Source organism: Odontesthes bonariensis, chromosome 11, assembly GCF_027942865.1.
Source record: "Odontesthes bonariensis isolate fOdoBon6 chromosome 11, fOdoBon6.hap1, whole genome shotgun sequence".
Lineage (NCBI taxonomy): Eukaryota > Metazoa > Chordata > Actinopteri > Atheriniformes > Atherinopsidae > Odontesthes > Odontesthes bonariensis.
The window spans coordinates 17,269,662-17,297,622 of NC_134516.1; the positions used below are offsets into that span (position 1 = coordinate 17,269,662).

At 43.4% G+C, this 27,961-nt stretch overlaps 1 protein-coding gene across 1 annotated transcript; it reads left to right on the plus strand.

The window, feature by feature from the left end:
• Window positions 1-64: 64 nt before the first annotated feature.
• LOC142391745 (neuronal membrane glycoprotein M6-b-like) lies at window positions 65-27,699 on the plus strand. The gene is made up of 7 exons (XM_075477781.1): window positions 65-226; window positions 16,169-16,355; window positions 17,574-17,733; window positions 18,175-18,343; window positions 20,105-20,178; window positions 20,253-20,318; window positions 25,122-27,699. The coding sequence occupies exons 1-7, from the start codon at window positions 157-159 to the stop codon at window positions 25,272-25,274; spliced, it is 879 nt and encodes a 292-aa protein (XP_075333896.1). The 5' UTR covers window positions 65-156; the 3' UTR covers window positions 25,275-27,699.
• Window positions 27,700-27,961: the final 262 nt, after the last annotated feature.

Sequence of the window (27,961 nt, forward strand, 5' to 3'; positions counted from 1 at the left end):
AGGGGATGTGCATGAGAGAGAGAGAGAGAGAGAGAGAGAGAGAGAGAGAGAGAGAGAGAGAGCGAGCGAGAGCGCATCAAGTCACAGGACAGCTCCACCGTCCTCACACTGTAAGGTACCAGCGCGAGCACAAGGAGGCTATATTCTGCTAAAATAATGGATGGGACAAAGCCGGTCATGGAATCCAACGCAGAGGAGACCCAGGACGAGGGACAGGAGAGCAAAGGTACGCTCGACTAACCGCTGACATTTACATATTTCTTCTTTTTTTCCTGTTGGAGAGATTTGCGTCTGCGCCAGCCCGAGCGGTTTAACCTACTTGCAATGGCTTCTCGCTTGTGCGCGACACAATAGCGATGCTGTTTGGCCTCTCATCCAGTTTTAGGGCGGGTTAAGTAGCAGTAACAGTTTCATTGCTGCGGGTGATAAGAGATCATCCCCACGATTTCGAGCGCAATTGAACGCCAGTTGCGTTATATTGCGGCTTTGGTGGGATTTGGAGGCTGGTGGAGGAGAATTATGGGGGCGGGCGGGTGTATGGATGTATGGAGGGAGGGGTGTACTTGATTTGGGTTTTACGGTGCATGCATTAATGGCAATTTGCTTTTACGTTGCTGCACCGCCGCGAGCGCATTTCTGCCTAATGAGCGGCTGATAAAGGGACCGTGCGCTCCGTGCACGGCTGCATTGTTCTCCATCAGGTGGATCCTCCCGCTGCAGCCGCCTCGATTAATATCGGTTCTCAAGCCCCCTAGGCATGCTCGCTGTTCTGTCAGCGGTGTGATTGATTGAAGGAGCTGCGATGGACGTGGACTTCAGTTTTGCACGGCCAGTGTTGAGTTCCAGTCGCGGATTTAGTGGCTGAAAAAGAAGTAATCAGCGGCGCTCTTGACGCAGAGGGATGGCTGCGTCCATCATTTACAAACCAAACGCACAGACGTGTCCATGAAGCCTCTGTTGGCAGCATACATAACCTTTAAACACATTTTAAAACCCATAACATCACTTAAGTGCTTGAAAACGTTCGCGCGTTGCCTGCAATAAGCGTGCAACCAACAAAGATCAAAATATTTGTGCATATCTGTATGAAATTAGGCATCATCCCCCCTCGGATTATTCCCAAACTGTTGCTCATTTTGAATCGGTGTGTCAAGGCGTGTCTTGGCGTTGGTGGGCTCACCATACAATGTGGAATTAGTTTGTGTGGCTTTAGAGTAAAATCACATCCTTCCCTTTTGGGTAAAGCAGTGATAGTAAATCCTGAGCTGTTTGTTCTGAATATTTTGTTTAGATTCCGCTATATATGAATGTACAGATTGTAAGATCAGCTTTACTTTGATGCGTCATTTATGGTGTAAGTGTACAGGTTAAAAAAAACAAAATTCCTCACTTCCCTTCCTCATTTAGCGCTGCATTAGTCAGGGTTGGTGATACAGTCTGATCTGGTCTGATACCTATTTGCGCTGTCTTCTATTAGCAGGATATCAAATCAGTGCACACGGGCCTGGAGGGGGATAACACTTCAGCACCATCCAGTGTTTTTTTTCCCGCTTTATCCCCTCCTGTTCTGTCGATTTCTTTTCGATTTTCTGTGCTTAAGATATTTGTTTTACATAATATTTGACTTCACCATGTGCAAAATATGGGGAAACTTTTAGATAGTTACCGCAACTGTTATGAAATTACAGGTAAGGCTACTGTTTTGGAATGAAGCATTTCAGGTTGCCTTATTGGTTTGGCTAGAAGAAATATCCCAGTTTAATAATGGATGAATCAGCCCAGACATAGGCCCCGAACTGGCCTATTTCTGGGTGGTGTACCTGAAACAGAAAGACATCTTACATTTACAGATGATTCATCCAAAGCTTACAAATGGGGAACAATATCCAAGCTTCAGTACCACAGGAAACCTTGGCATATACATCAAGTGCTAAAACCATTTGAAAAACAGAATGCAATTAGAACCAGTACAGAAGTGTAAAGTAAGTGAAGGTTTGGCCTCAGTCACATTTGCTGTCAGATAGAAAGTAGCCAATTGTGTGAATTCTCTGGTCAAACTGGCCCAAAATCCGACTAAACCTGACAACCACGGCTTCACTACAGCCATTTTTCAAATATTCAAAAAAAAATGAACCAACCCTTACAACTAAGTGCGCTGACACTTATCTTCAACCTCTCAGCCGGCCTTTTTAGTTGTCTCTTTACAACTTGGCTGCCACTCTAGTCATAAACCTGGGTCACACTTTGTCCCTGACATAAGGTGCAGAAAAGGTGGGTATCCCTGAGCAGGGATTTTTCTTTTTTAAATGACATTACATCATTTTCCCCTGAGGCGTGCTGCTAGTATACTCTGACAGCAGCGTCCAATAAGAGGCTTTATCATTCAACTTAATTTGACAGTGTGGGCGAGCTTGTTTGTTGCCCCAAGTGATAGTCAAGTGAAACAGCCATATTTATAACTTGTGATTAGCCCACTGAATTCCTTAATCACTTTTTTTTTTTTTTAAATGCAGAAAGCCTTGAAATTATCGAGGTACTTTCAACCAGTTCAAATCTCTGCAGCCTGGACTGCTTTGCGCAACCCACCTACACAGGCAACCCAAAATAAGACTGGATTTGAGGATGGCCTGTTTATCGGTGTAATCATTTGACATCTGGAATGTGAGCATAAGCTCGTAGCATCCGTTAAGAAGCTGAAGATTTACAGTGGGGGGCAAGAAGGCGAGAGCACTCGTGTAAGGAGCTTGTGTCGGCGTGTGCCAGAACTTCTGATTCACAGAGCGCGGGGTTTGAGGTTTTGAGAAGACACTTGGAATTTACAAAAACAAGGATCATTTTGCACATTCTGCAATATTTTAAAAGTTTAGGGTCTATTTTAGAAGCAGCCTTTAGAAATAAGACGATAGGAAATCCAAGTCAGATGCATTTATAAATGCAGCAGACGTGTCTGGTTCGCGTTCAAGTTGTGTCATTTGAGTCCCCGTCTTTGCTGTGGCTTATTCGTGTTCAGTTATCAGTAAGTTGACTATTGCTTTTTAAAAGCCAGTGTGATAACAGTTTGGTTCAACTTATCTGGTGATATCAGCCTAGTGCAGTTATCAGTTTTAGAAATGAGAGGAAATTGCAAAAAGAAAAAGAGATGGTCCGCTTTCGAGTGCGTTAAACGGTAACTTTTAACTATAAGCGTTGATATTTTGGTCACAGTTTTTTAAGTGTAAGAAATTATTCTTTTTTGTGAAGTTTTATTTGACTTTTTAAGGTGAAAAGTTGTTTCTTATTTCAATTATTTGTCTTCATGTCATGCACTAGTATCAGCTACTAGAATCAGGGAGTAATTTCAAACTGAATAACGTACACAGTCACCGCTTGTAATCCTGGGGCGTAGGGAGTGTTGGTGGGTATGGATCGATCTTTTTGCATGATCGCATACTTGAATCTCGGATTTCATTAGTATGAGACAATTTGCTTGGACAACGCAAGTGTCTCGCCTCACATTTTTATTTTACCTTTAATGTGGTTGTCTCAGGTAGTTATGGGTGCTTCAAAGTGGCCCTGAGCGCATTTTATCTGTCATCCCCCATTGTAAATAGGTAGCCAATTCACACACACACACACACACACACACACCTCCCTTCATTAATTCTGCATGCATGTGTGTTTGTGCTCTTACATAACGCAGCGCTGGCTTGCCGTCCTCATACGATGTTCTGATCAGAACCTTTAGAGATTACATCATCGTCGAGAGGGTGCAGGTTTTGTTCAATTTTCTGCATGGAATGGCAGAGCTGCTGGTGCAACAAAGAGAGTTTTTCAAAGTGCTTCAAGTGATTTTATTTGGTGATTCTAATTGATCTACATTAAAACAATTATCGGAACCAGACATAGGAAGAGTAAGGCTGAGTATTTGCTGGCTGCACAGAAAGCCAAACATCAGCCAATTCTTTAATCGTGATTAAAGACACTCACCTAGAGTATTGGAAGTCACAATCAATCTGGATATAATGTGGTCATGCCAAAAAATGTGAAGATTTGTATTGACAATTTGAACAAAGCGAAAACTGTTTTTGCTCAACCTCACCTGGAGCAGAAATGCTAAATCAATTAGCGCAGTTCCCAATCGCTTGATATTGAGGTTAAAAAAAAAAACTAAAAAAAAAAAAACAGTGTAAAATGTCCAGCTTCTGAAATGGCTCTCTGAGAGGAGAACATTAAAACCAGTGGTGTTCTCTGATGCAGTCCACATTTATATCAGTCATGTGAGAAAAAAGGGTCCCAACACAGTCCCGCTGAGTGCAGGCTGAGGCCTTAAATCTAAAGGCCAAACCCTGTTTGATGATCATCAAGAGGAGCTGGACTGCTCCCTGTTCGGTTCGGTTTGTGTTGGGTTCCCCTCACTACTCTATTGAACTCACTGTAGAAAGATAGATGCATGATTGATATAAAACATTTTAACCCTTTGGTGAACATTTATGTTTGGCAAAATGGCAAAAGTGCCTGCACATATTGAGACGGTAACCTCCGACGGCTTCTGCTCCATTTCTTGGTAATGTTATTTGTTGGGACTCCGCGTTGTAATCCCATTTACAGACGAAAGCACAGCACTGCTGCCGCACACACAAGTGCTCAGCTTCTTCTCTACACTTGTAAAGGATTGAGAGTTTACAGAAAGCCAATCATTATTTGCTTCTTGCATGTGTGTCATAACTTCAGGGCCGAAAAGTAGTAAATTCATCAATCTGTACACATTTATCTACATTAGCTTTGCAAACAGCACAGTAGTGCAATATCAAAGTATTCTCCTTTCTTACCTTCTGTTTGTAAGATGGATTCTTCCAATCAGGTCTATAATGCAAGATGTAGTATAGGACTTTTTCAGACACATGGTTTGGTGTTTGACACACCTACGGGTGTCACATAGTGAAACACCAGTTGCCAAATTGTTTACCTGACTACCTGCTGAAGCCGACACCTGCTGGTTAACACATACACCCACATCTACTCTAATACTATTGGAATAAGTGTCTCCTGCCTGCTTTCGTTGCAATAACAGCTTCATACCTAAATGACTCTCCCAGTGAGAGTGACGCTTCAGTTTTGCGTCAAACCTGATTGGTTTCGTGGCGCTTTCAATTAGACTTTGCATGCAAGGAATCCAAAAAGCGAAACTCAAAAGAAAAGCCTGTTTCATGCTTAAATCTACCCACACATCTTCTCTTCAAAACATTTCCACCTGCTCGTGATTCTGCCTTCGCATGCACTGAAAACTGTCCCATGTGTTCTCAGATCTCTACCGAGCAGTTTAATTGATTTTTTTCAGTGATACAACTCCCTCTCTTATCCCTGACCCTCCTACTTATCTCTCTTTCCAACAAACGTACACGCTCATCGTGCACACACCCTTTGCCTAACCTCCTCTCGCCCTGGAGGTGTATGAGGTTGTGGGAGCATGTGAAAGCCGTCACACAGAGAGAGGCTCATGTGTTCTTCATTTGAAGCCATTTGCCCAAAGCATGCTGTCAGCCTCCATCTGGATACGTGTGTGTGTGTTTGTGTGGGACAGTGTCAGCATGTGCGCTTGCATTTGTTTACGTGTCAGTGACCAGAAGTGGTTGAGGGGAATGTCTGCGAGTGTGTTTTGCTTGCACCGAAGAAAAAGTTCTATTTTTGTGCGAATATGTGTGGGTGAGAGCGCGCGGTCCACCGTTGTGCTCAGATTCAGCCCTCTCTGTCCCCACATCGTGGCCACATTTATATTTAAATCTGCTTTCTACTATCATGCACAAAGCAAGCAGTATTTAGCAGCACTTCTTTTGCGTCAAGGAAAATCCCTGAACATCACTTTTATGCAGTTTTTGGATTAAAATGAAACATCTGCTGTAAATAATACATTTTAAACTATTACGTTCATTGACCACAATTATTTTAGTTTGGGAATCCATCTGAGTGACGTGAAAAGTACCCTTTATCTTACAATGGGCCTTTAATCCAGCCCCACTGTTTATCCTCAGTTTGAAACAACCAGTTTTGGTCTCTTCTCTGAAGCTCCCTTGAGATATACACTCCTTTCCATTAAGCCTGGCTGTCTAGTGTTACCTTCATAGGTATGTCTGAATAAAGCCATGGTAACCATTAACATAAACAATGTCAAATGGCAGTAAAATACTTCCTGTGAATTCACTATCACCGTATTCGTTATGTTGTCCTCCCTTTACTCTAGCAACTTCTATCTGCCACCACATAGGGCTGGTTAGTATATTGAATTTCTAAAGTATATCTACAGTATACATATAGGATGACACAATACCATTTTTATCAGTTGAACTTGATGCATTACCTACAAAACACGTTTCATCCGTAAAGCCGTGAATCTCCATCTCACTCGCACACACCCCTATTCTCTGACTCCCTGCATCTACGGGCAGGCCAAGTGAGCAAAGTCAGCTCTTGTCGCAATATGTAGTGACTGCAACAAACCTCAAACCCTAATGTTCATAGAAGAGAGTGCCCGTACTCCAACAAGAGCGTAAGGTCTTGCATACAAACTTTCCTTCAGCAGCAGCTCATTTTGTCGCCTGCTCAACAGTAAACCTAAAGTTTTCTCACAGTTTGTGTTTGCTTGTGAATGCAGACAAAAAACATCCAAGCAGTACCTCATTTTTTTAGAAAGTCATTTTTGCCAGACAGCGTATAAAATCAACACTACGCTCTTAGTGGGCTGCATTTCGATTGCCTTTTCAAACTTGTTCCTTTGTTCACGCAAACAGCCAACAGCCTTCTTTTTCAATCCATTTCATCTGCCCAATCTGTAAGCCAGGCAAAATTCAACCGAATGATTTACTGTCAGGTGCGTTGTCGAAGACATGGAGCAGTGGACCGTCGTCTATCAGCCATCGACAGCAATCAGCGGGCTCTCAGCGTAGACGGTCAGAGAGGATTTATGATGGGTGGGTCAAGCTAACCGCAGCTCAGAAAGGGGCTATGAGTAAAGTAGAGTAGAGTGAAGTTTGCTGCATCTAAAAAAGCTCAAATTTAATGAATTTCATTGAGGTTCAAGCAAACATATTAAGGATTATTACACTGCACATTTCTGCATTAAACAGGTACACGTATTGGTTCCACATAAGCCAACCCATCACTGTTACTGTTAACCCCACTTTTCCAAACTGAATTTGCTCACACACCTTCAGAAGAGTGCCAATTTCATCCTCTTATGTCAGAACGTACTGTATGACAAACTTTAGAACCGGCTCTTGGGCTGTCGATATGACAAAACAAGGCATTTGGACTGCTTTGAGAAATTGCTAAAGGATATTTTCACTCCTGTCTGATGAATTACAGACTGAATAATTCACTGAGCGGGGAACAACAGTGTGTGAATCGACAAAGAAGCAACAGATCTCTAGATTTTGCAACCAAACTACCAGAAAATCTGAAAGCATCACCCTCCAACATTACATCTATGTTTGCACTCCAAGACTGCAGTAGGTATATGAATAGCAGCAAGTGGCAGGTTGGCACAGCGTGCCTTGTTCCTGAGTGATGCCAGCCTCATCTGGCCTTCCTCCATCACCCACTGATGCCCAATCTGCTCCTCTCATCCATAGCCCATAAAACGCCTGATGCCGATTAGTGCTTGTCATCATTAGCCATGGCTGACATCGATAAGTGACTCGCCTAAATTATGTGTGGGTCATTCTGTCTCAGTTTCAGCCCAGGGTCTGTTTGGGTGCTAGTTATTATTTACATTCAGTCGATTACTTTCGAAGGAACTTTGTGTTCTTTTTCCTTTTTTTTAGCTTTTATGCCAGCTCATGACTTAATTCCTACATTTCTGTGTTTACCATTTCCATGATTTTTAATGAACACCAAGAGGCATGCAAACGTTAACACAGCCTTCAAAGAGAGTGCCTCTGTACTACGGTCAGTGAGTCTTTCTGCTGTAACTCATATGTGAGAGTTCATGTTCACTAGAGCTTTTGTGGCAGCCACACATACACAAAGTGCTCATCTGCCCCATAGCTACAAGAAAGTGAATCTCCATAATCACATCAGGAGGTGGGGGGGTTGAGCAAAGAAGAAGGGGGACAGGGGAAGGCCACTGACTCCTTTGACATCTTAAGGAAAGTGGCTTTAGCCAAGTCGGTTGTGTAACTGCTCAGATGCAGCACTTCTGGCCAGAGGGGCCATTTTACATTTTGGTGATACAAGACTCAAGTGAATAGCGTTGCCAGTGCTATGCTGGCCGGCTTACGGTGGCTAAGCACAGGTGATGGATAATAGAAGATGAAAGTTTTCCCACTGTGTGGGCGTTCAGTGGACTATCTGCCATCAGGGCTTAGAGCTTATCACTCAACCCTAAAGCCAGCTGTTTCTAAATTAACTCCTTTACTGATCTGCTGTTAACTGTACTTGCCTAATTATACTTAATCGCCCTCAACGATTACAGCTCCCATTGTATAATACACCTCAACTGAAAGCAGTACCTGCAGAGGCTCCTAAACTTCCAATTATTTACTCGATTTATTTTTGTTTACAGTGTGCAGTGGTAGAAAGCATCCAATATGGTTTGTCAGATGCAGCTTTGCAACAGAGTACCATTTAGTGCGTTTCTCTGCATCTGTTGTGTTTACTGCAAGAGTAACAGCTTTCATGTGTGCCACTTCCATTCATGCATTTCTATATTTCTTTTTTTCCCCCTCAATCATATATTTAACATGGAAAAGTGCACTCAGTAGGTTTCTTGAGGTGTGAGTCACTCTCCCAGCTGGGAGCATTTAGCACTGATGCAGAAGAGTAAAGATTCTTTCAGGCTGGACAAATTTTTTTTTTAAATAAATACATATTAAAATTCGACTTTTGTCTATAGTAGGCAGGGTTACAAGTGGAGTCCAAATGTGTCTGCATTAGTCACAGATTCCAGCCATACTGCAGACTTCACAGTTCAGGTCCCTGCACTCTGAGTGACCTTAATCGTCCTCCAATATCAGCATCTAGAAAAGATTGTAGTTGATTAATTCATATTAGACTCATATGGTTGTGTAAAAGTTTGGTCCAACTCTCGTAGGACAGGTGCTCCACTGCTTTTTCTGGTATAATAGAAGAAGAAAAAATAGCTCCCTTCAAAGCCACCAGACTGCACTAAAGGGCTTATACGTCTAACTATTGTTGTATAACCACTCATATGGGATATAGTCCACAAATATAAAAACAAGCCTTTGTTATTTGTGATATGACATCACAAACATTAGAACTCTCAATGTATTTGTACGTTTATTAACAATAGAAAATATCCCACATTATAGATTTGAATAAGTCAGGTGCAAAACTAAATAAGCCTGCACATGGAACATTGATGTACTCATATGAGTGATTGATGGCCATTCAAAAGGTGGAAGCTATCTACTCTTGCTTAAATCCGGCTCAGAAAGCAGAAGTCTGAGAAGAGAGATCTGCTGCTGGACCATATTCACTCCAGTTCAAGTCAGTTCTGTCTGGGTTGACACGCTAGTTTTTTTTGCTCCTATTTCAGTGCAATGCTGGTAGTCGCTCCGGGGGTCTTCTTAGCGACAAATTCCATACATCTCCATGGTAGCAGCGCTCCAGCAACGTCTGGTTAGTGAAGAGTTTCAAGATACTGACATAAAAGAAGTGAAAAGAAGTTACATCTGTAATATTTTCACTGGATATAACGCACGGTGACATCAAATACTGGCAAAGGGAAAACAAGTCAATCACCCTCTTGTTTTATTTGTGAGTCCCTGGTGTATAATTTAAGTGGGAAAAGAGTGTGAGGAGAGAACAAACATCTCTCTCTAATTAGTGGGATAAACATATTGACCCCCCAAAAGAGTTCCAGGAATGGGATTTAAAGGCCGCCTGGTCCATCAAGCTCCGTTAGGCCATAATGCTGAACTTGTGGCCTTTATAATGCTGCATAACCAGTGCAGGGTTTCTCACAAACAAAGGATTAGGGTCAATACCATGGGGGAAGAAAAGTAAATAAATAAATACTTTAAAAAATATATGTATATTTCTTTTTTGTTAACATTGATGGCTGCTGGCCTTACCAACTCTGTGTATTCTTTTTTATCAGTTACCAAAAGCATTTGCCTCAGCGATGTGCCGTTTGAGATCTGAATGTGTGCCAAGAAGAGAGAAAGGAAACAGGAAATGTGCCTGCTCTGTTGTATGAAAAACTATTTCCTTTCTATGTAACGGTTTGTGAACATGAAAAAATGGGCTGCAAAAGGTAGACCATCACATGCAAATGCACTGCATACAAACATTCAACTTGTGCTTTATATTACCACAGCTGGGGCATTATTTTTTAATTTTGCTTAAAACATCATCACGACATTCATTTATGAGATGTGGGAAACCCTTTTTGTTTAATTTTGATCCATTTTAATAATTTAGTTCACAGATTTTCCTACGACACTGTCATGATTAATTTTAGGGCAGTTAAATCAGTGCAGCCCAGAGCATATTGTAAGTCTTCATTTTCAGTTTTTATATGCTTTGTCTGCTTGGATTCATCATCGTCATAGAAGTTGATTGAGGACTAAACCTTTTAAATCTGTAGGCAACTTGTGACTGAGCTCAAGAATTTCCTTGTGGGTCTCTACAATTAAAATTTATAGACAAAATGTTTAACAAATGCGAATTATTGACAGGTTATTGGGTTGCTTGGCTTCTTGGTTTGGCTTTTGTTTTGCTTTTTTTTTTTGCAATTGGACTTCATTTCCAATCCAGATAATCTGACTTAACTTTTTACTCTTTTACTGATAAGCGGATTAATTCAGGTTTTATTTTTGGTTGGCAAAAACAAAAAAAATATCAAACCTACTGTGATAGAATTTGCAATCTACCAGAATGATCCTTTAATGAACAGCCCCTTTTCTATCATTTGATTTTGATGGGAGTTCTCATAAAGGCTAAACAAAAGAAATCTTTTATCCTCAAACTCAAGTGGAGAGACGAAAATCTCCCAAGCTGAAGCTCTGAGGTTACAAGTCTGTGTGTTGTTGTGGCTGCAGTCTGCTGCCATCAAACAGATGGGGCTTCTTTTTCATCTTAACCAAAGGTGACACAGCCATCCACCCCCCCCCCTCCCCTCATGTTTCCCTTTCCCACACCTTTGTTTTTGCTCTGGTCTGCTCTCCGAGGTCCTCCTCTACTCTTGTGAGAATCGACCCATACTGCTTTGTGAGGAAATTGCCCCATAATAAATACAGCACTACTAAATTTAAATACAGCCGCAGGCAGAGACCAGATCGGCCACTGAAATATTCACAAAGCTTTATTAACGCCGTTATTCCTGACAGATGCACTGTGCGTACGAACAGTTGGCGATAATCATGGTGCGCCACTGGGTTGTACAGTTTATAGCAAATCATTAACAACCAGGATGGTAGATGTAATCTCTCCATCTCCGCCACTCTCAGTTTGTTTTTATGCGTTGTAGACATGGCTGCAAGGAAATCAGCGCAGCAAGATAAATGCAGCACAGTTAATCAGGCAACATTACCCAGAGATAACAGGTGCTGCTACCAAATGAGAATACAGTGATGCTTATTCATCTCAGTTATTTCTGCAATGCATCTGACTGAGATGTCGGTTTTTCAGTGCAAAAGCAACTCATTCAAACCGAGTGACAATGGAGTTTGCGAGGAGACATGATGGATCGTGGGTGTCAGGTGATTGACAGGAAACGGAACGAAATCACAAAAGAAGCTGTCACCAAATGGTGACAGCTTCTTTTTCCAACCACATCTCCTGCAAGCCAGGCCTGATTTATCCAGTCAAAGTTCCTGATTATGCTCTCTTGTACAATAAGGCTTCAGCTTTAATTTGATGAGGGGGGAAAACAGAGAACTGAATGGAGGTTTCCTTTTGTATCCATTTGCTATCCATGTCCCAAACTGGCTTGCACAGGAAACCGGGAACAAGGATGGAAAAACTAGAATGAAAACTGAACAATCCCCACAAACACCATTATTGTTCTTTATTATTTCCTTTCTTCTTAAAGAGGGTTAGGGGTCTGACAAGGCTCAGTTGCACTTATTGAGTTTGAAGATGGGAGCTAGCTCATGAACATCATGCAGTTTGTTGGAGTATGGAAGTTAAATTTTACTCTCTATGAACCAAAAAAAGTAGCTGAAAGAAGTGAATTCAGGAATTTGTTATGTGGGTTAATAAGATGCAGCTCTTAATAAATCATGACATTTCTTTCTTTCTGTTGGATGCGTTAAAAAGAAACTTCTGATTATGGATAAACTTGAAAGGGGGGGGGAATGAATGATGCGAGGTTCACATAAATAAACATACATGTGGTTTAAACATGAGGCGTTTTCTTCAGCAAAACAGTTTGACCCAATTTTCAAAACCTGACCATAAGAATATGGACAGACATACAGTATGTTTTCTGGTCGTCCCTTCAGGCGCTTTTACATCCTCATGCTTGCTTTATTTTTGGTTTAACCTCCAGGCAGCGGTTACTATTTAACACCGATCTTTGGTCTTTGATTAAAGTTACATCACTCTTTGTGTGTGTGTGTGTGTGTGTGTGTGTGTGTGTGTGTGTGTGTGTGTGTGTGTGTGTGTGTGTGTGTGTGTGTGTGTGTGTGTGTGTGTGCGCGAAAGAAGCACTACGCTACCGCTGAACTGGGTCGTGGGTAACACGTTGCTATGGCAACAGCCATTTGCCGGCCCTGGGGCCAAGAACTGCTTTTCACTTAGACTTTCTCATCCTTTTCTTTACTCACTATGCCTCTCTCCTCACCTTCTTCTCTTTATGCCCCCCCCCCCCCCTTCGTTTCTTCCTTTCCATTTCTCCTCTTCTCAGCCTCCCTCTGCTTTTCTTTCTCCTCTATCAACCTCCACACTTATGCCGCCTTTCTCTTCTGCTTTCTCCCCCTTTTCTGCGGAGACAACAACAAAGCCGGCGTCCATTATCATTCCTTCACTTAACTGTCAGCCACAAATTCAAATCCATATTGAAACGTGGAAACGTTTTCTAGTATTCTGCAGGCCGCAGCAGAAAAGAATGGTAATCCTTAATTGCAGTTTTTGTCTGGCAAATTATTTTCCGTTCTGTTGCTTAACAAAACAAACAGAAAGGCCTAATCTTTGTGGAACGTTTCTTAAGAGTTATGCGTCACCCTTGGTTTGAGATTGTTGGGATGAAATATGAAACAGAATCGTAACAGTGGCATAACTTATTGCCTCAGCAATTAACTCCAGCTGGCTCACCGTAAGTGCAGGCACGCAGTCGTATTTTAAAGCACGGGCAGAGAAGAAGCGTGGCAGAGGTAAAGGTGGTGAAAGGCTGAGGTATAAAACAAGGGAGATAGGTCAGCCTTGGTGTGTCACCTAAATTCTACTCTAATGAATAGTCCATTGATTTCCATTAGGACCGGCTTAAGCTGACCACTCCGGCCTTTCTGTTTCCCATTAGCGCACTTTTAAACTGAGGCTGACAAACGGTCATAGCCAGAGGCAGACCGGATGAGGGGCCGGCTCAGTGTTCAAAAGAAACCTGTGAATTCATCCATGAAGCTGCATGGGGCCCGGGAGAAGAAAGGGTTAACAGCAGATTTAATAAAAGCCCTAAATAGCACTGACGGCGTCTTGGGATTTGTCTTAAAAAGGCCTCTTTGCTGTCACATTACTCGCATCCAGAATAGAGATAAAAGCGGTATCACCCAGAAGTTCTTGATTTGCATTTAAAAGAAGGATTACCAAATCCCTTTGATTTTCTTTTCTAAGTAAAACAGACGGGAAACTACTCAGTTACCTGTTGAGAGTGGCATTTTAGGACAGCATGGAGTGTCAGTACACATCAGCCTTTAAACGGCCCACATTGTATTGACCAGTAAGTCCATCGCAGCAATCCACCCAAGAGGCCTGGTCCACTTGTTGGCTTAGGATTTTGGACCCATCCAGCCTCATCAGCTGCACTTCTCCATCAGCCCTCTTCATTCATTAACATTAATAGGATTTGGATCCATTACGCAATGAGCCTTCGCTGCGTTATGCAACTCAGTCTTCATCAACAGCTGCACACAGAGAAGCAGCGTCATCTTAGTTTTAAGGATTTAAGAGTTTTTATACCAATTCATCCAACTGTGGCCAGATTTCTTATCAGGATGAAACTTCAAAATATTAAAAGCAATTTTCTGTAACGTCATAGAAACTGAATCGTTTTTAAGTCAGCTGGTTTCATTGTCTTTGTTGTTAAACAATTTAACTAAGGAAAAGTGTGATTTAAAACATCAAATACTATGGATTTGTAGTTTTCAATCATGAAAGCTAAAGGTGATCCCTCAGCTCTGGGAGCATCAGGACACCTTTTACTCACAGTTTAGTTTATTTCAGTCTCACACATTTAACATCTGTTTCGTTTACTTCAGTCAACAAAAGGAGAAACTGAATGTGAAAAGTAAAAAAAAAAAAGGAAGAAAGAAATAGAAAATCCATCACATTTAGGTTAAATACTCTGGCGTTTTCGTCCCAGTGATGTTATTGATGATTCTTGCTTCCCTTAGGGGTGCTAAAATCAATTGGCTCTTTTTAACCCATCAATAACAATTGTCCACAAGCTTGCAACACTGCAACAGTCCATTGGTAGAAGAGGGTTTTTAATTTGATAATCAAATTACATTCTAGCCGCGTTTCAGTGAGACTTTTTGTCATCGTTTTCATTTTGCAAACCAAGCCCTAAGTGTTTTTGTTGTTTTTGCATGTTTTAAAGGCTTTATGCAGAGGGATAACTCCTTATGTTATTAAGTGTCTGAGTCTATTGATTAAGCTTGATGTTGATAAAAGCTGTCAGAGGGTCTTAGCGCCTGCTTGTGTGGATGTTTGAGTGAATCATGTTCTAACGAGATTACCTGCAGTGTATAGTGTAGACCCTAAAACGCCATGACTGGCACTAAGAGTGTTCTTTCCCAATCGTTGGAATCACTTTTGTAACAAAGGCGGTCAGAACACATCCTCCTATGTTTGTAAATTTGCAGCTTTCAGGTAGCCAGGGCTTTACAGATAGAAACGTTTAGATTCAACAAACTTGTGAACATGAAATAGTGATGCTGTAGAGTTGCCGAGGGAGCTAGTTGTCATGGAAACAGCAAAGTGGCACACACAAGACAGTTCATTGTCTTTTTTTTCCTCTCCTGGAGTAACTTCCTGCTTTTGCTGGAGGAGTTATTTTTAACGGGTATTATATAAGATCCAACTCTCGTGCTCAATACGATGCGTTCCATTCCCACTTCGACACTTTTTCCTCTTTACTGTGAAGGAGGATGCGCTCTGTCTGCAGCACCCGTGTGTCTCAAGCCAATAGCTCAAGCAGGAAGCTTCGGGCTCTGCCGCGACTATTGGAAAACAAATGTACCTGTTCATCGTCATCACACCGTGGACACAGTTCAAGCACAAAGGAGAATTTTTAATTATTCACGAACATTGTGAAGTTTTTAGTGATGAGATAAGTTTGTGCCTTAAGCTTCTACGGTCAAATTCATTAGTTTTTAGTTCAAAGATGAAGCATCACATTCCGTCAGTTTTCACCTGAAAGAGAAACACTCTTTGGCAAGAATAAAGGGGGACAATCATAACAATAAAATAGTCAAAACAGAGAAAAGAAATTCTGGCCTTAAGAGGGACTTTTTTTCTGGTAAGGGTGAGAGCATGTAGTGCAGCTTACATGTAATATTCAGCACTCCCAGCTGAGCTCAAAGTGAACACACTCTTACTGTGAATGATGCTCTGATTAGCCGCTCGATATGCCTAACAGACAGAGGTGTGCTTCTCTGAGAGGCGAGCGTAACACTGGATGCATGCATGTTTGATTCGGCCCCAACAGCCTAAACATCCCTGCAGGTTTCTGTACAAGTAAAAACCAAACAGCAGTGGACAAAAAAGGCTGTCGCGTGTTGCTCAGAGTGTCATCAGCAGAGTCGATCCGAGTCTCTTTGAGATATTACACTGCTACCGTCTGCTCTCTTTCCTCTTGCTGGTTAGAGCATGTCAGAGCATGCAATTCTGCCTTGTTGCCATTTGCGCGCGTTCATATCTGACCTAAATTTTTGTTCTTGCATCGTCAAAGCTTTCTTTTCGTTGAATGCAACAGGAAAGCACAAATAAATCCACTCTTTGTCTCCCTCTATAGGATGCTTCGAGTGCTGCATCAAGTGTCTGGGCGGGGTGCCCTATGCCTCTCTGGTGGCCACCATCCTCTGCTTGTCAGGTGTGGCTCTGTTCTGTGGCTGTGGCCACGTGGCACTGACTGGCACCCTGACCATGCTGGAGAACCACTTTTCCAAGGTCACCAGCGACCACGCCACCCTCGCTGCGGTGTAAGTCCTCAGTATTTCCAAACAAGGCATTCAGTAAAACTAAAGAAAATACAAATGAGCCCTCATACTGCTGCTTTAGGATGTGTAAATGTTTGGAAAAGATCAGTGCTCGCTATGCTCTATTGTTTTTTTCCTCATTTGTTGAAATAGACCTAAAAATACTGAAACTACCCCTACAGTCATTAAATCTGACATAAGCCACCCACATTTTCATCAATGATTCACATCCCCCTGAAACTGGAAAGTGTTTCTCAACTGATTGATTGTGTACATAATGGGAGTAGATAAGAGTTGAAAGTAAATGAAAGTTTACCATTTTTTGCATGTCAAAGAGAAGGAGATTTATTTTGAGCACATTTTTGACAAAATAGAACCTTCTGTCACAAAAGATGATTCAATTTGACAGTTTATTCTACTGTATGCTACACACGAGACACAAGGATGAACTCAAAACTGGAAGCACAAAAAAAAAAAGAAAAGAAAGAAAACAGATCCAAAATAACTAATGCCAGTGGCCACCATAATACACCGGTATTATTGGTAGATTAAAAATGTGATTGAATCCAGTATTAAGTATCATTTAAACTACTGTTCATATTCTCCAAGGTTACCTAACATTCAGCACCATCTGCATTATGCACATAGACGGGTAGATTCAAGCAGAGAAATTGCTCGAGCATGGTCCCACTGAAGATGTATTAGACGAAAATTATAGCAGTCAAACGGACACCGAAGAAGGACAAGATATCCTCATCTGTAAACAGACAAGGTGAGCACATATGGGCAAACAGGCTGAGACAATAGATGAGCTGCCAGTCAATAAAAGGGAAGGACTTTAAATACACAAAAACTAATAAGGAGACAGGACACTGGTGAAACAACCAATGCAATCAACGAAAGAGAGAAAAATCCTGACAAGGTCAGGAAGTAAACCAAGAGACACACAAGGAAGGATTAAACACCAACCATGTTTAGTTTTTAATCACATCTTTCTAACGTTAGCTACTGGTCATATCAACTTAAAGCTAGCCAGTATTAGCCATCACAAGCAACTGTAAATAGGCATAACATTAGCCATCATGAGCTGGTAGTCATAATTGTCAAAAGCTTGCCAAACAGAGCCACTGAGCTTTTTTTCATATATCTATGACTTAAGACTAGAGTTTAATAAATTCATCTCGGTGAATGTGTTTTTTTCTGCATACTATGTGCATCCAGGATCCAGATCTTTCAGTACATCATCTATGGCATTGCCTCCTTCTTCGTTGTCTACGCCATCATCCTGTTGGGTGAGGGCTTTTACACCACGAGCGCCATCAAGAGGGAGTTGCAGAGCGACTTCAAGATGACCGTCTGCGGACGCTGCATCACTGCCTTTGTATGCCAACAAACAAACACCTATTTGCAGCTCCTGCAAATCATCACACGTACTGACCCAGTCGCACTGCAAACTAAAGCCACTAAACTAGACTGAATTCCATTGATACGTTTTCATAATTTTGTTGCATTGTTCTTACCTAAAATGATCATTTCATACGCTACAGGGTTGTTGCAGAGACCTTTATGGGTGCATTCACATAAGACGGATCCACAAAAACACCCACTTGAGCCCTCAGGGTTACTCTAGCACAGTTTGTCCTTTCTAGCCTAATTACGTTGATTACTGCAGATGTCCAGTCACATTAGCATAAAAACAGTCCGATTTGTGTGTGGGTGACTAGGTCTTTAAAGGAATACCATTAACCTATTTTCTTCATGCAATGCAAACTATAACAAAGTCTAAATTTCTTCTTTGTTCTCAACTCCCTACTCTCTTAAGTTCATGTTCCTGACTTACATCCTTGCTCTGGCCTTCCTCGCCATCTTCTGCTTCACGGCGATCCCAGTTTTCCTCTTTTTTAACATGTGGAATACCTGTGCTGCCATGAGGTCTCCAGACGCCAACATTACATCTCCCAACTCCATCTGTGTGGATGTCAGGCAGTATGGTCAGTAGTTCTTCCTTCATTCATGTTGTTTGAGTTGCAGGTTTGCAGTCAATGTCTGGCTGTTTGGTAAAGTTGGGTAATATTCATCACCATCCAGAAACAGCTGGTCTCGTCTGTTTTGTCAAGACTTGTTGAATGAATTTACAGCCCAAATTCCCGTGTTTTTTTCTCTAAAGGATTGTAGTGAAAAAGAGATTGAGGAGCAAACATGAACAAGCTGGTAGTTATCAAAAACCCTACAGAGAACTGCAACCTCTTTCACTAAATCAGTACAAGAACGATATGTCTTGTTAAGAAATACGAGGAATCAGGAGCTGCTTTTAAGTAACGACGCATTGTAACAAGGTGGATTGATCTCCTCAAATCAGTTATAGATTAAAAGCATGTTTTCATTCTTGGAAACCACAGCCTCATAACTTTTTCCTCATATCAAGGCAAGCCTGTCCTGTATGTTTTTGCTTCAGCTCTGGTTCTGCAGGCCTGATCTAATTAAAGATGACACATTTTCATTACAGTAATATTGGATCAAATTACATTCAGTCTTTTTTTTTCCCACAAAAACTGAGCCAAAGTGCAAAGTGTGTGAAAATCTGAGTCCACCCTTACTGCTTCCAAAGGGATACGTAGCAAACTGGTGCATTTGCATCTTTACAAAATACGAAAAACATCATACCAACTGTCAAGCACGGTGGTGGAAGGGTGATGATTTGGGCTTGTATTACAACCACATGACATGGGCATATTGAAGTAATTGAAATACAGAGGAATAAATGGCTGATTCAAAGTATTCACAAGTCAAATGTTAAGCCATCTGTCCGACAGTTAAAACCCACATGCAACGCAGCAATGGTCCCAAGCACATCAAACTTTCATCACTCAAAATGTTAAATTAAACTCCCTCCCAGCACATCTTCAGAGTTCACGAGATATTCTCAAGACATGCAGGAAAGCCTCAGCAATGAAAGCTTTTAACTACAAATGACAGAATTCCCCCACTCCCACATCGTAGACCAGGCTGTACCAGAAGGATGTCAAAATATCTAACATTTCTCATAATTCAAAAGGCTTTACTCTCCGTATTATTATCATTTATTCATCTCGAGCTGCTTTAAATGTCATTTTTTTTAAACATGAAGAGGTCAAACAAAGAAATACATTTAGATTATTGAGGATTGATTGGATCTCTGAAAATCCACATTCATGCAGAATTACAACACAGTAACCCTCTCCTGTGATTGCATATCTGGTTATCTGTTTGATGGCCTAATGTACAGTATATGACTCCAATTCGGAAGACAGCTGGCCCGCTTACAAAGTAGGATGAAGATCCCTTTTGCTTCACTGGCTGTAGCGCTGCATGAAATTTTAACCTCAATTACTGGCAGTTGTCTCATTATTGTCAGCAGTTCAAAAGCTACTATTGACGAGTGATCAAAGAAACGTTTTTTTTTTGTTCTGTGCAAAGCATGTCATCTTTTTTTCCTGGACGAGAATACTGATGAAATGTAGAGAGACCAAAAGAAGTCGAAATGCAGTTCAAATATATCTGAGCAAGTCAGGAAAAATCAGTAAAAATTATTCTAAAGCAAGAGAGGATTCAGAATAATGACCCATATTTTTTCAGCAGCTGTGGCAGCAGCCGCCCCGTTTCCTTTAATCTCTATGTGAGCCTGATTCATAATGCCTTCAATCATACAGTCTCTGGGGTGGGAAAAGCTTCTTGTTTCAGTTCTGTGACGTTTCATCTCTCTGATCCTGCAGGTATTATTCCCTTGAACGCCACACCAGGAATAGCTTGTGGAGCCACACTGGGAGATATTTGTACCACCAGCGAGGTGAGGGGATAACCTTAAGCTTGATCCTTCCTTTCTTTCTTTCCTTCCCTTATCATCTTTCTTTTCATTCACAGTTCTACCTGTCCTACCACCTCTACATCGTGGCATTAGCCGGCGCTGGAGCCACCGTCATCGCATTGGTAAGCTCCTCATGATCACTGATAATGTGCTGCTCAAAATATGCACGTTGCCATGGCGTGCTTATCTGTTGCCATAGCAACCCCGCCTCTCACATATGTCATTCTATCGGTTGAAATACTGCCCTGCAGCCTGTGTGTGTGTGTGTGTGTGTGTGTGTGTGTGTGTGTGTGTGTGTGTGTGAAGGGGTCAGTGTTTTCCTCTGCTGTGGAGGCGGACTCTTTGTTTTGCGTCCAGGGAAATTGTGATGCTAAAAAAAACATCAAGCACCTCTCCAGATGTTACCCTGGGTCACTTGGAGGCTCTATGTACTTTGATATTTTTACATTCTCCTATTTAAGAGGTAGAGAGAGATGCCTCAGTGTCATTAAACACAACACATTTTTTTTTTGGTCAAAACGAATTAAGTAACCTTTAAGTAGTGCTGAACTAAATCCAGGGTTTGATCCTGACCACCATGTGATTTTACTGACAATGAGAATACTAGAATCCTCTCTGGTCATTAACTCTGAGGATCCAGTCCCATTCTGTATCAAAGTTATTCTCAGCATTGCTCGTGTTTAAGCTGAAAATGTGACAGCCCGAAGAAACGACACGGGTCCCCCTTCCTACGGGCTCACCACCCGTGGGAGGGGCCATGGGGGTCGGGTGCAATGTGAGCTGGGCGGCAGCCGAAGGCGGGGACCTTGGCGGTCTGATCCTCGGCTACTGAAGCTGGCTCTTGGGACGTGGAACGTCACCTCTCTGCTGGGGAAGGAGCCTGAGCTGGTGCGCGAGGCTGAGCGGTTCCGGCTAGATATAGTCGGACTCACCTCGACGCATGGCTTGGGCTCCGGAACCAGCCTCCTCGAGAGGGGTTGGACTCTCTTCCACTCTGGAGTTGCCCGCGGTGAGAGGCGTAAAGCAGGTGTGGGCATACTTATCGCCCCCCAGCTGTGCGCCTGTACATTGGGGTTTACCCCGGTAGACGAGAGGGTAGCCTCCCTCCGCCTTAGGGTGGGGGGACGGGTCCTGACTGTTGTTTGTGCTTATGCACCGAACGGCAGTTCAGAGTACCCACCCTTTTTGGAGTCCCTGGAGGAGGCACTAGAGAGTGCTCCTCCGGGAGACTCCCTCGTCCTGCTGGGGGACTTCAATGCTCACGTGGGCAATGACAGTGAGACCTGGAGGGGCGTGATTGGGAGGAACGGCCCCCCCGATCTGAATCAGAGTGGTGTTTTGTTGTTGGACTTCTGTGCTCGTCACGGATTGTCCATAACGAACACCATGTTCAGGCATAAGGGTGTCCATATGTGCACTTGGCACCAGGACACCCTAGGCCGCAGCTCGATGATCGACTTTGTGGTCGTATCGTCGGACTTGCGGCCGTATGTCCTGGACACTCGGGTGAAGAGAGGGGCGGAGCTGTCAACTGATCACCACCTGGTGGTGAGTTGGCTCCGCTGGTGGGGGAGGAAGCCGGTCAGACCTGGCAGGCCCAAACGTATTGTGAGGGTCTGCTGGGAACGGCTGGCGGAATCCCCTGTAAGGAGGAGTTTCAACTCCCACCTCCGGCAGAGCTTCAACCATGTCCCGGGGGAGGTGGGGGACATTGAGCCCGAATGGGCCATGTTCCGTGCCTCCATTGTTGAGGCGGCCGACCGGAGCTGTGGCCACAAGGTGGTCGGTGCCTGTCGTGGCGGCAATCCCCGAACCCGCTGGTGGACCCCAGTGGTGAGGGAGGCCGTCAAGCTGAAGAAGGAGTCCTATCGGGCCTTTTTGGCCAGTGGGACTCTGGAAGCAGCTGATGGGTACCGACAGGCCAAGCGGAACGCAGCCTCGGCGGTTGCTGAGGCAAAAACTCGGGCTTGGGAGGAGTTCGGGGAGGCCATTGAGAACGATTTCCGGACGGCCTCGAGGAGATTCTGGTCCACCATCCGGCGGCTCAGGGGGGGGAAGCGGTGCATCGTCAACACCGTGTATGGTGAGGGCGGGGCTCTGCTGACTTCAACTAGGGACGTCGTGAGTCGGTGGGGGGAGTACTTCGAGGGCCTCCTCAATCCTACCGACACGCCTTCCGATGAGGAAGCAGAGTTGGGGAGCTCGGACGTGGGACCTCCCATTTCTGGGGCTGAGGTTGCCGAGGTGGTCAAAAAACTCCTCGGTGGCAAGGCCCCGGGGGTGGATGAGGTCCCTCCTGAGTTCCTCAAGGCTCTGGATGTTGTGGGGCTGTCTTGGTTGACACGCCTCTGCAGCATCGCGTGGACATCGGGGGCAGTGCCTCTGGACTGGCAGATCGGGGTGGTGGTCCCCCTCTTTAAAAAGGGGGACCGGAGGGTGTGTTCCAACTATAGGGGGATCACACTCCTCAGCCTCCCTGGTAAGGTCTTTTCGGGGGTACTGGAGAGGAGGATCCGCCGGATAGTCGAATCTCGGATTCAGGAGGTGCAGTGTGGTTTTCGTCCTGGCCGTGGAACAGTGGACCAGCTCTATACCCTCCGCAGGATCCTGGAGGGTGCATGGGAGTTCGCCCAACCGGTCTACATGTGTTTTGTGGACTTGGAGAAGGCGTTCGACCGTGTCCCTCGGGGACTCTTGTGGGGGGTGCTCCGGGAGTATGGAGTGCCGGACTCCTTGATATGGGCTGTTCGGTCTCTGTATGACCGGTGTCAGAGTTTGGTCCGCATTGCCGGCAGTAAGTCGGACATGTTTCCTGTGAGGGTTGGACTCCGTCAGGGCTGCCCTTTGTCACCGATTCTGTTCATAATTTTTATGGACAGAATTTCTAGGCGCAGCCAGGGCGTTGAGGGGGTCCGGTTTGGCGACCTCAGAATCGGGTCTCTGCTTTTTGCGGACGATTTGGTTCTGTTGGCGTCGTCAGGCCGTGACCTTCAGCTCTCACTGGAGCGGTTCGCAGCCGAGTGTGAAGCGGCTGGGATGACCATCAGCACCTCCAAATCTGAGACCATGGTCTTCAGCCGGAAAAGGGTGGAATGCTCTCTTCGGGTCGGGAATGAGATCCTTCCCCAAGTGGAGGAGTTCAAGTATCTCGGGGTCTTGTTCACGAGTGAGGGACGAATGGAACAGGAGATTGACAGACGGATTGGTGCGGCGTCTGCAGTGATGCGGGCTCTGCACCGGCCCGTCGTGGTGAAGAAGGAGCTGAGCCAGAAGGCGAAGCTCTCGATTTACCGGTCAATCTATGTTCCTACCCTCACCTATGGTCACGAGCTGTGGGTAGTGACCGAAAGAACGAGATCGCGAATACAAGCGGCCGAAATGAGTTTCCTCCGCAGGGTGTCTGGGCTCTCCCTTAGAGATAGGGTGAGAAGCTCGGTCATCCGGGAGGGGCTCGGAGTAGAACCGCTGCTCCTCCGCATCGAGAGGAGTCAGATGAGGTGGCTCGGGCATCTGGTGAGAATGCCTCCTGGACGCCTCCCCGGTGAGGTGTTCCGGGCCCGTCCCACTGGGAGGAGGCCCCGGGGAAGACCCAGGACACGTTGGAGAGACTATGTCTCTCGGCTGGCCTGGGAACGCCTCGGGGTCCCCCCAGAAGAGCTGGAGGAAGTGGCCGGGGACAGGGACGTCTGGGTCTCTTTGCTCAAGCTGCTGCCCCCGCGACCCGATCCCCGGACCAGCGGAAGATAATGGATGGATGGATGGATGTGACAGCATTTAGTATCTGAAATATAAAGATGTGCACAAAGAAAATAGAGAATTTGGACCAGTCATTTGTTTTCTGAATGGAAAAACATTGGGTTTCTACATCATCTTCCTTAATTTGCTTTCTTAAATATACAAATCAGAATTTTTTCTGAAAGTAAATTGATGGGGAAAAAAAGCAGACTTTTGGGCTTTAACAATTAGCATTCTGGGTTTTTTTTGTTGGTTTTTTTAGCTTCTATGTCTTGTATTACCAAGAAACCGCAGACCTACAAAGGTGTTGTACCTTGATACAAGGTTTGCAGTTTGGCCCATTCTTATTTCATTCAAGTGTCTCCTAATGGCAGCTATGTGTTAATGGGTGAATGAGAAACATGTTGTACAAGGGCTTTTTGAGCCTTTTTGAGTTGCTCAAAAAGTAACCCAGCCTTTTAGCATGCCCTGCTTTATGGTTTCATTTTATGGTCTGTCAGATGAACATTCATGACAGCTAACATATGTATTCTTAATTCAGTTGACGGTGTGGTGTAATAAACTGCACCAATTTTTATAGTTCACATTTACTGGAAAATATTCTGCAAAGTAAACAGCTTTGCATCTGTAGTTCTCACTCATCTATTCTCCATACGGAGTTAGTTTTTGTTTTTTTTAGTTTGTATAGCCTTTTGTGCATGTAGCAGGTCCGCAAAGTTACAAAGTCGACACAAAATCGAATTATTCTCCTCGAGGGAAGATACTGGAATACCAGAAATACCTTGATTGTGGTTCCTCAGTTGCTTATCGACATCACCATGGAAAACACATTTGTGTGACGCCTGCTGGGTGTTTGGCACAATTCGAAGAATGACCAGATTTTGACCAGCGGCTTGGTATTTCAGGGAGGTACTACATCAGCGTAAAACAGAAGATAGCAAAACTTGCAAGCCTATTATATTTGACCCCCAAAATGAAATTATGAACCTCTAAATAATGGTTCTTTAAAATTAGTACAAGTAAGTATGGAACTTAGGCATTGCTTTAGATTAGTTGGGATTCATTGTGCTTACTTTATACCATCTGCAACACAATAGTAGTGGTAATTGTGTGGTGGTTTGGCTTAAGTCTCCCGGCATGTTATGTCCTGGTCTTGAATATGAAAAAGACTGTTTCTTTTTCCTCCTCAGATCCACTATCTGATGATTTTGGCTGCCAACTGGGCTTATCTGAAGAATGCCGCCTACACGCACGACTACCAAGACATCAAGACCAAGGATGACCAGGACCTGGAGGCCGAGGCGCGCTCAAAGGAGGGCCAGAACTCCTCCTCCTACTCATAAGGACAAGAGATCCTCTCCCAGCACCGCCCATCTCCTCTTCACACCTCAACCCTCATCCCGCCACACCCAGCCCCCACCCCTCACCCCTCTCTCTGATTAAACAAACCACCTCGGTCATGTTTGATCGTCCCCCAACCTCCTGATTCTCCATCCTCTTTCCCCTCTGCATTGCTTCTTATGCTGAGAGTTGTGGGTGTGGATGCTCACACCAGAGGGCAGGAAGGGCATAGAGGCTCAGGAGAAGCGGCAGGGCCGGACGGAGGCAGATGCTTCAGAATGGGAGAGCTCGCCCGTCGGGGGTCGAGCTCAGGTACAGTACAACGGTTCAGCGTGTCACACCCCCACCTCCCCCAAATCCACCCTGTGCTTTCGGGCGGCGGCTCGTGAACGTGGCCCGGCTGCGATGGCCTAGCGCCATGAGTCAGCACAGTGTCTCGACACACAGTCTAAAAGAAAAAAAAAAACTAAAAAAAAAACCACATTGCTCATTTGTCTGCTTCAGTCACTGGGAAGCCACGCAGTGACCAACTTCCTTTGTTTTTTGGTGTTTTATATGCATATATATATATATGAATATGAATATATTGTGCGAATGTGTATGAATGTTGTTGGGTTTTTTTAATACTCTCTGAAAAGTATGCCAGGTATTATTATCTTTCTTCTTTATGTTTTGGGGCTCAGATGGTTTTTCTTCCTTTACTTTTCTCTCCATCTTGAACTTTTTATTGCTAACGCTCAGTACATTGTTGCACTATTCAATAAATAAAAAATGGGGGAGAATGAAAAATCCCTTAAACCCCCCCCCCCAACCCTCTTTCTCTCTCAAAGAAATACCTAAAAGAATTTCAAATCATGTGGTATCTCAAGGATTTGTGTACATTTTACATGATTAAAGTTTATTTAACTGCCAGTTTAATTAAGACCAGAAGGGTAGCAAAGTAATACTGAAGGACTAGTTTGATGGTTAACAGCTACAGCAGGAGCTCTTGATATTCAACGTACGCTCATGAGAGTTGCATCGACCTTCTCCTCGAGCCGTCTCCAAGGATGCAAATAACCACGGCAAACTATTCCTTTCCAAGATCTTTGTGGTTTTTGTTACACTCATCACCAGCGGCAGCAAAAATCAACAACATGTCCGGGTCTTAACAGAGACACACACACCTCAGGTATCTAGCCAAATCCGATTTGTGTTCTTTTCCAAAGCCTCACCATTTAAAACTCTTACCCGACCTTAAAAACCTGCTTTATCGGCTCCTCCTTTTGAGAGTAAAATTCACCTGTAAATAGCTGAAAGATCGACCCACACCCACTCTCCCCGAAACAGGGAGAACACAATCAGTGTTTCGCCACGCTCTTCTATTATCATTATTTTTCTTCCCACAAATGTAAAGTAAATGTACCCTTTTGAGTTATGTGTTTAGCACTCAAATACTAGTTCTGCATTTGATATAATAATTGTAATGTTAACATCTTAAATGATGTGTCGTGAGAGGGATTCAGTGCAGTCATGACATGATATGATGGATTGAGGTGATCGTGACGTATACATTTTAAAATGTGAAAGAAAAAACAAACAAACAAAAAAAAAAAAAAAAAACTTTGGGAGTTGAATTTTAATGTTTAAATCCGTTTTAGGCAGCTGGGTTATTGTGATTTAGTAATTATTTTACGGAACATGTTCGTGCTCATTTTTTTTGACGGCCAGCCAAAAAGAGTGACTCGACAAAAAAAAAAGTCACTTTTCCTTCTTTTTTTTTTCTTTTTTTTTTTCTTGTATCTTTTCAAACGTCATGCCTCACATACAAGCCACAGAGACTGTTTTGGATGTTTACACTCTGAATAAAACAAGTCAGGAATTTTCATACATTAATTTTATAACCAGATATTGTTTCATAATCATGAACTAGATTCTATATTGAGCATCACTGGTTAGTTAACCCTCATAAAAACACTAAAGGAGACACATTTTTGAACTTTGATGAGATGAAGCATGTCAGTATCGTCCATGTGTGCAGCTGTCTATTCTGTATAAAAAAGGACTATATTGCCATGTGTGTTATGTTTGATAAATGTACGTGCTTTGCCGCCAGGTTGATGTAAAGGCAAACTTCAATTTCCTATAAGACGACGATGCGTCAGGGTGTTGTTTCCTCGTAATTTGCATGAAGGAGACATGACTGTCTTTGCAGTTTTCCAGGTGATGTGTAGTCATTTGTACTGACAACTATGGTAGGCGGTGTTTTCCCCCCCCCAGCTCCACCCACTCTTTTCTAAAGAAAACTCCATTGTACTTTGATGGCATTGTAGTCCCTGTAGGTGTTTCATGATTGGTTTTATTTTTTAAGTTGGAAATAGTTCTACGACTCCTAGTGATGATTTTTGTAACCTTCTCTAGTAAAACCGATATTTTTTATTATCGTGACATGGTCTCCTGCCTCGTTTTTGTTTTTTTTTTGTGAGAAAAAAAATAAATAATCTTCCCCAAAAAATGAAAAGTTGGGACAAAGGCATCAAAGATGAGTGAGAAAAGCGGTGTAATGCTACGTGAAACCTAGCGTGGAACTTATCTGGCAACAGATAGGCAACATGACTGCATAAAAAGAACAATCCAGAGTTAGGAAGCGGGCTCACCACTCTGTCAAAGACTGGTTGGGTGAACAATTCAACAAATTGGTCAATTTTCA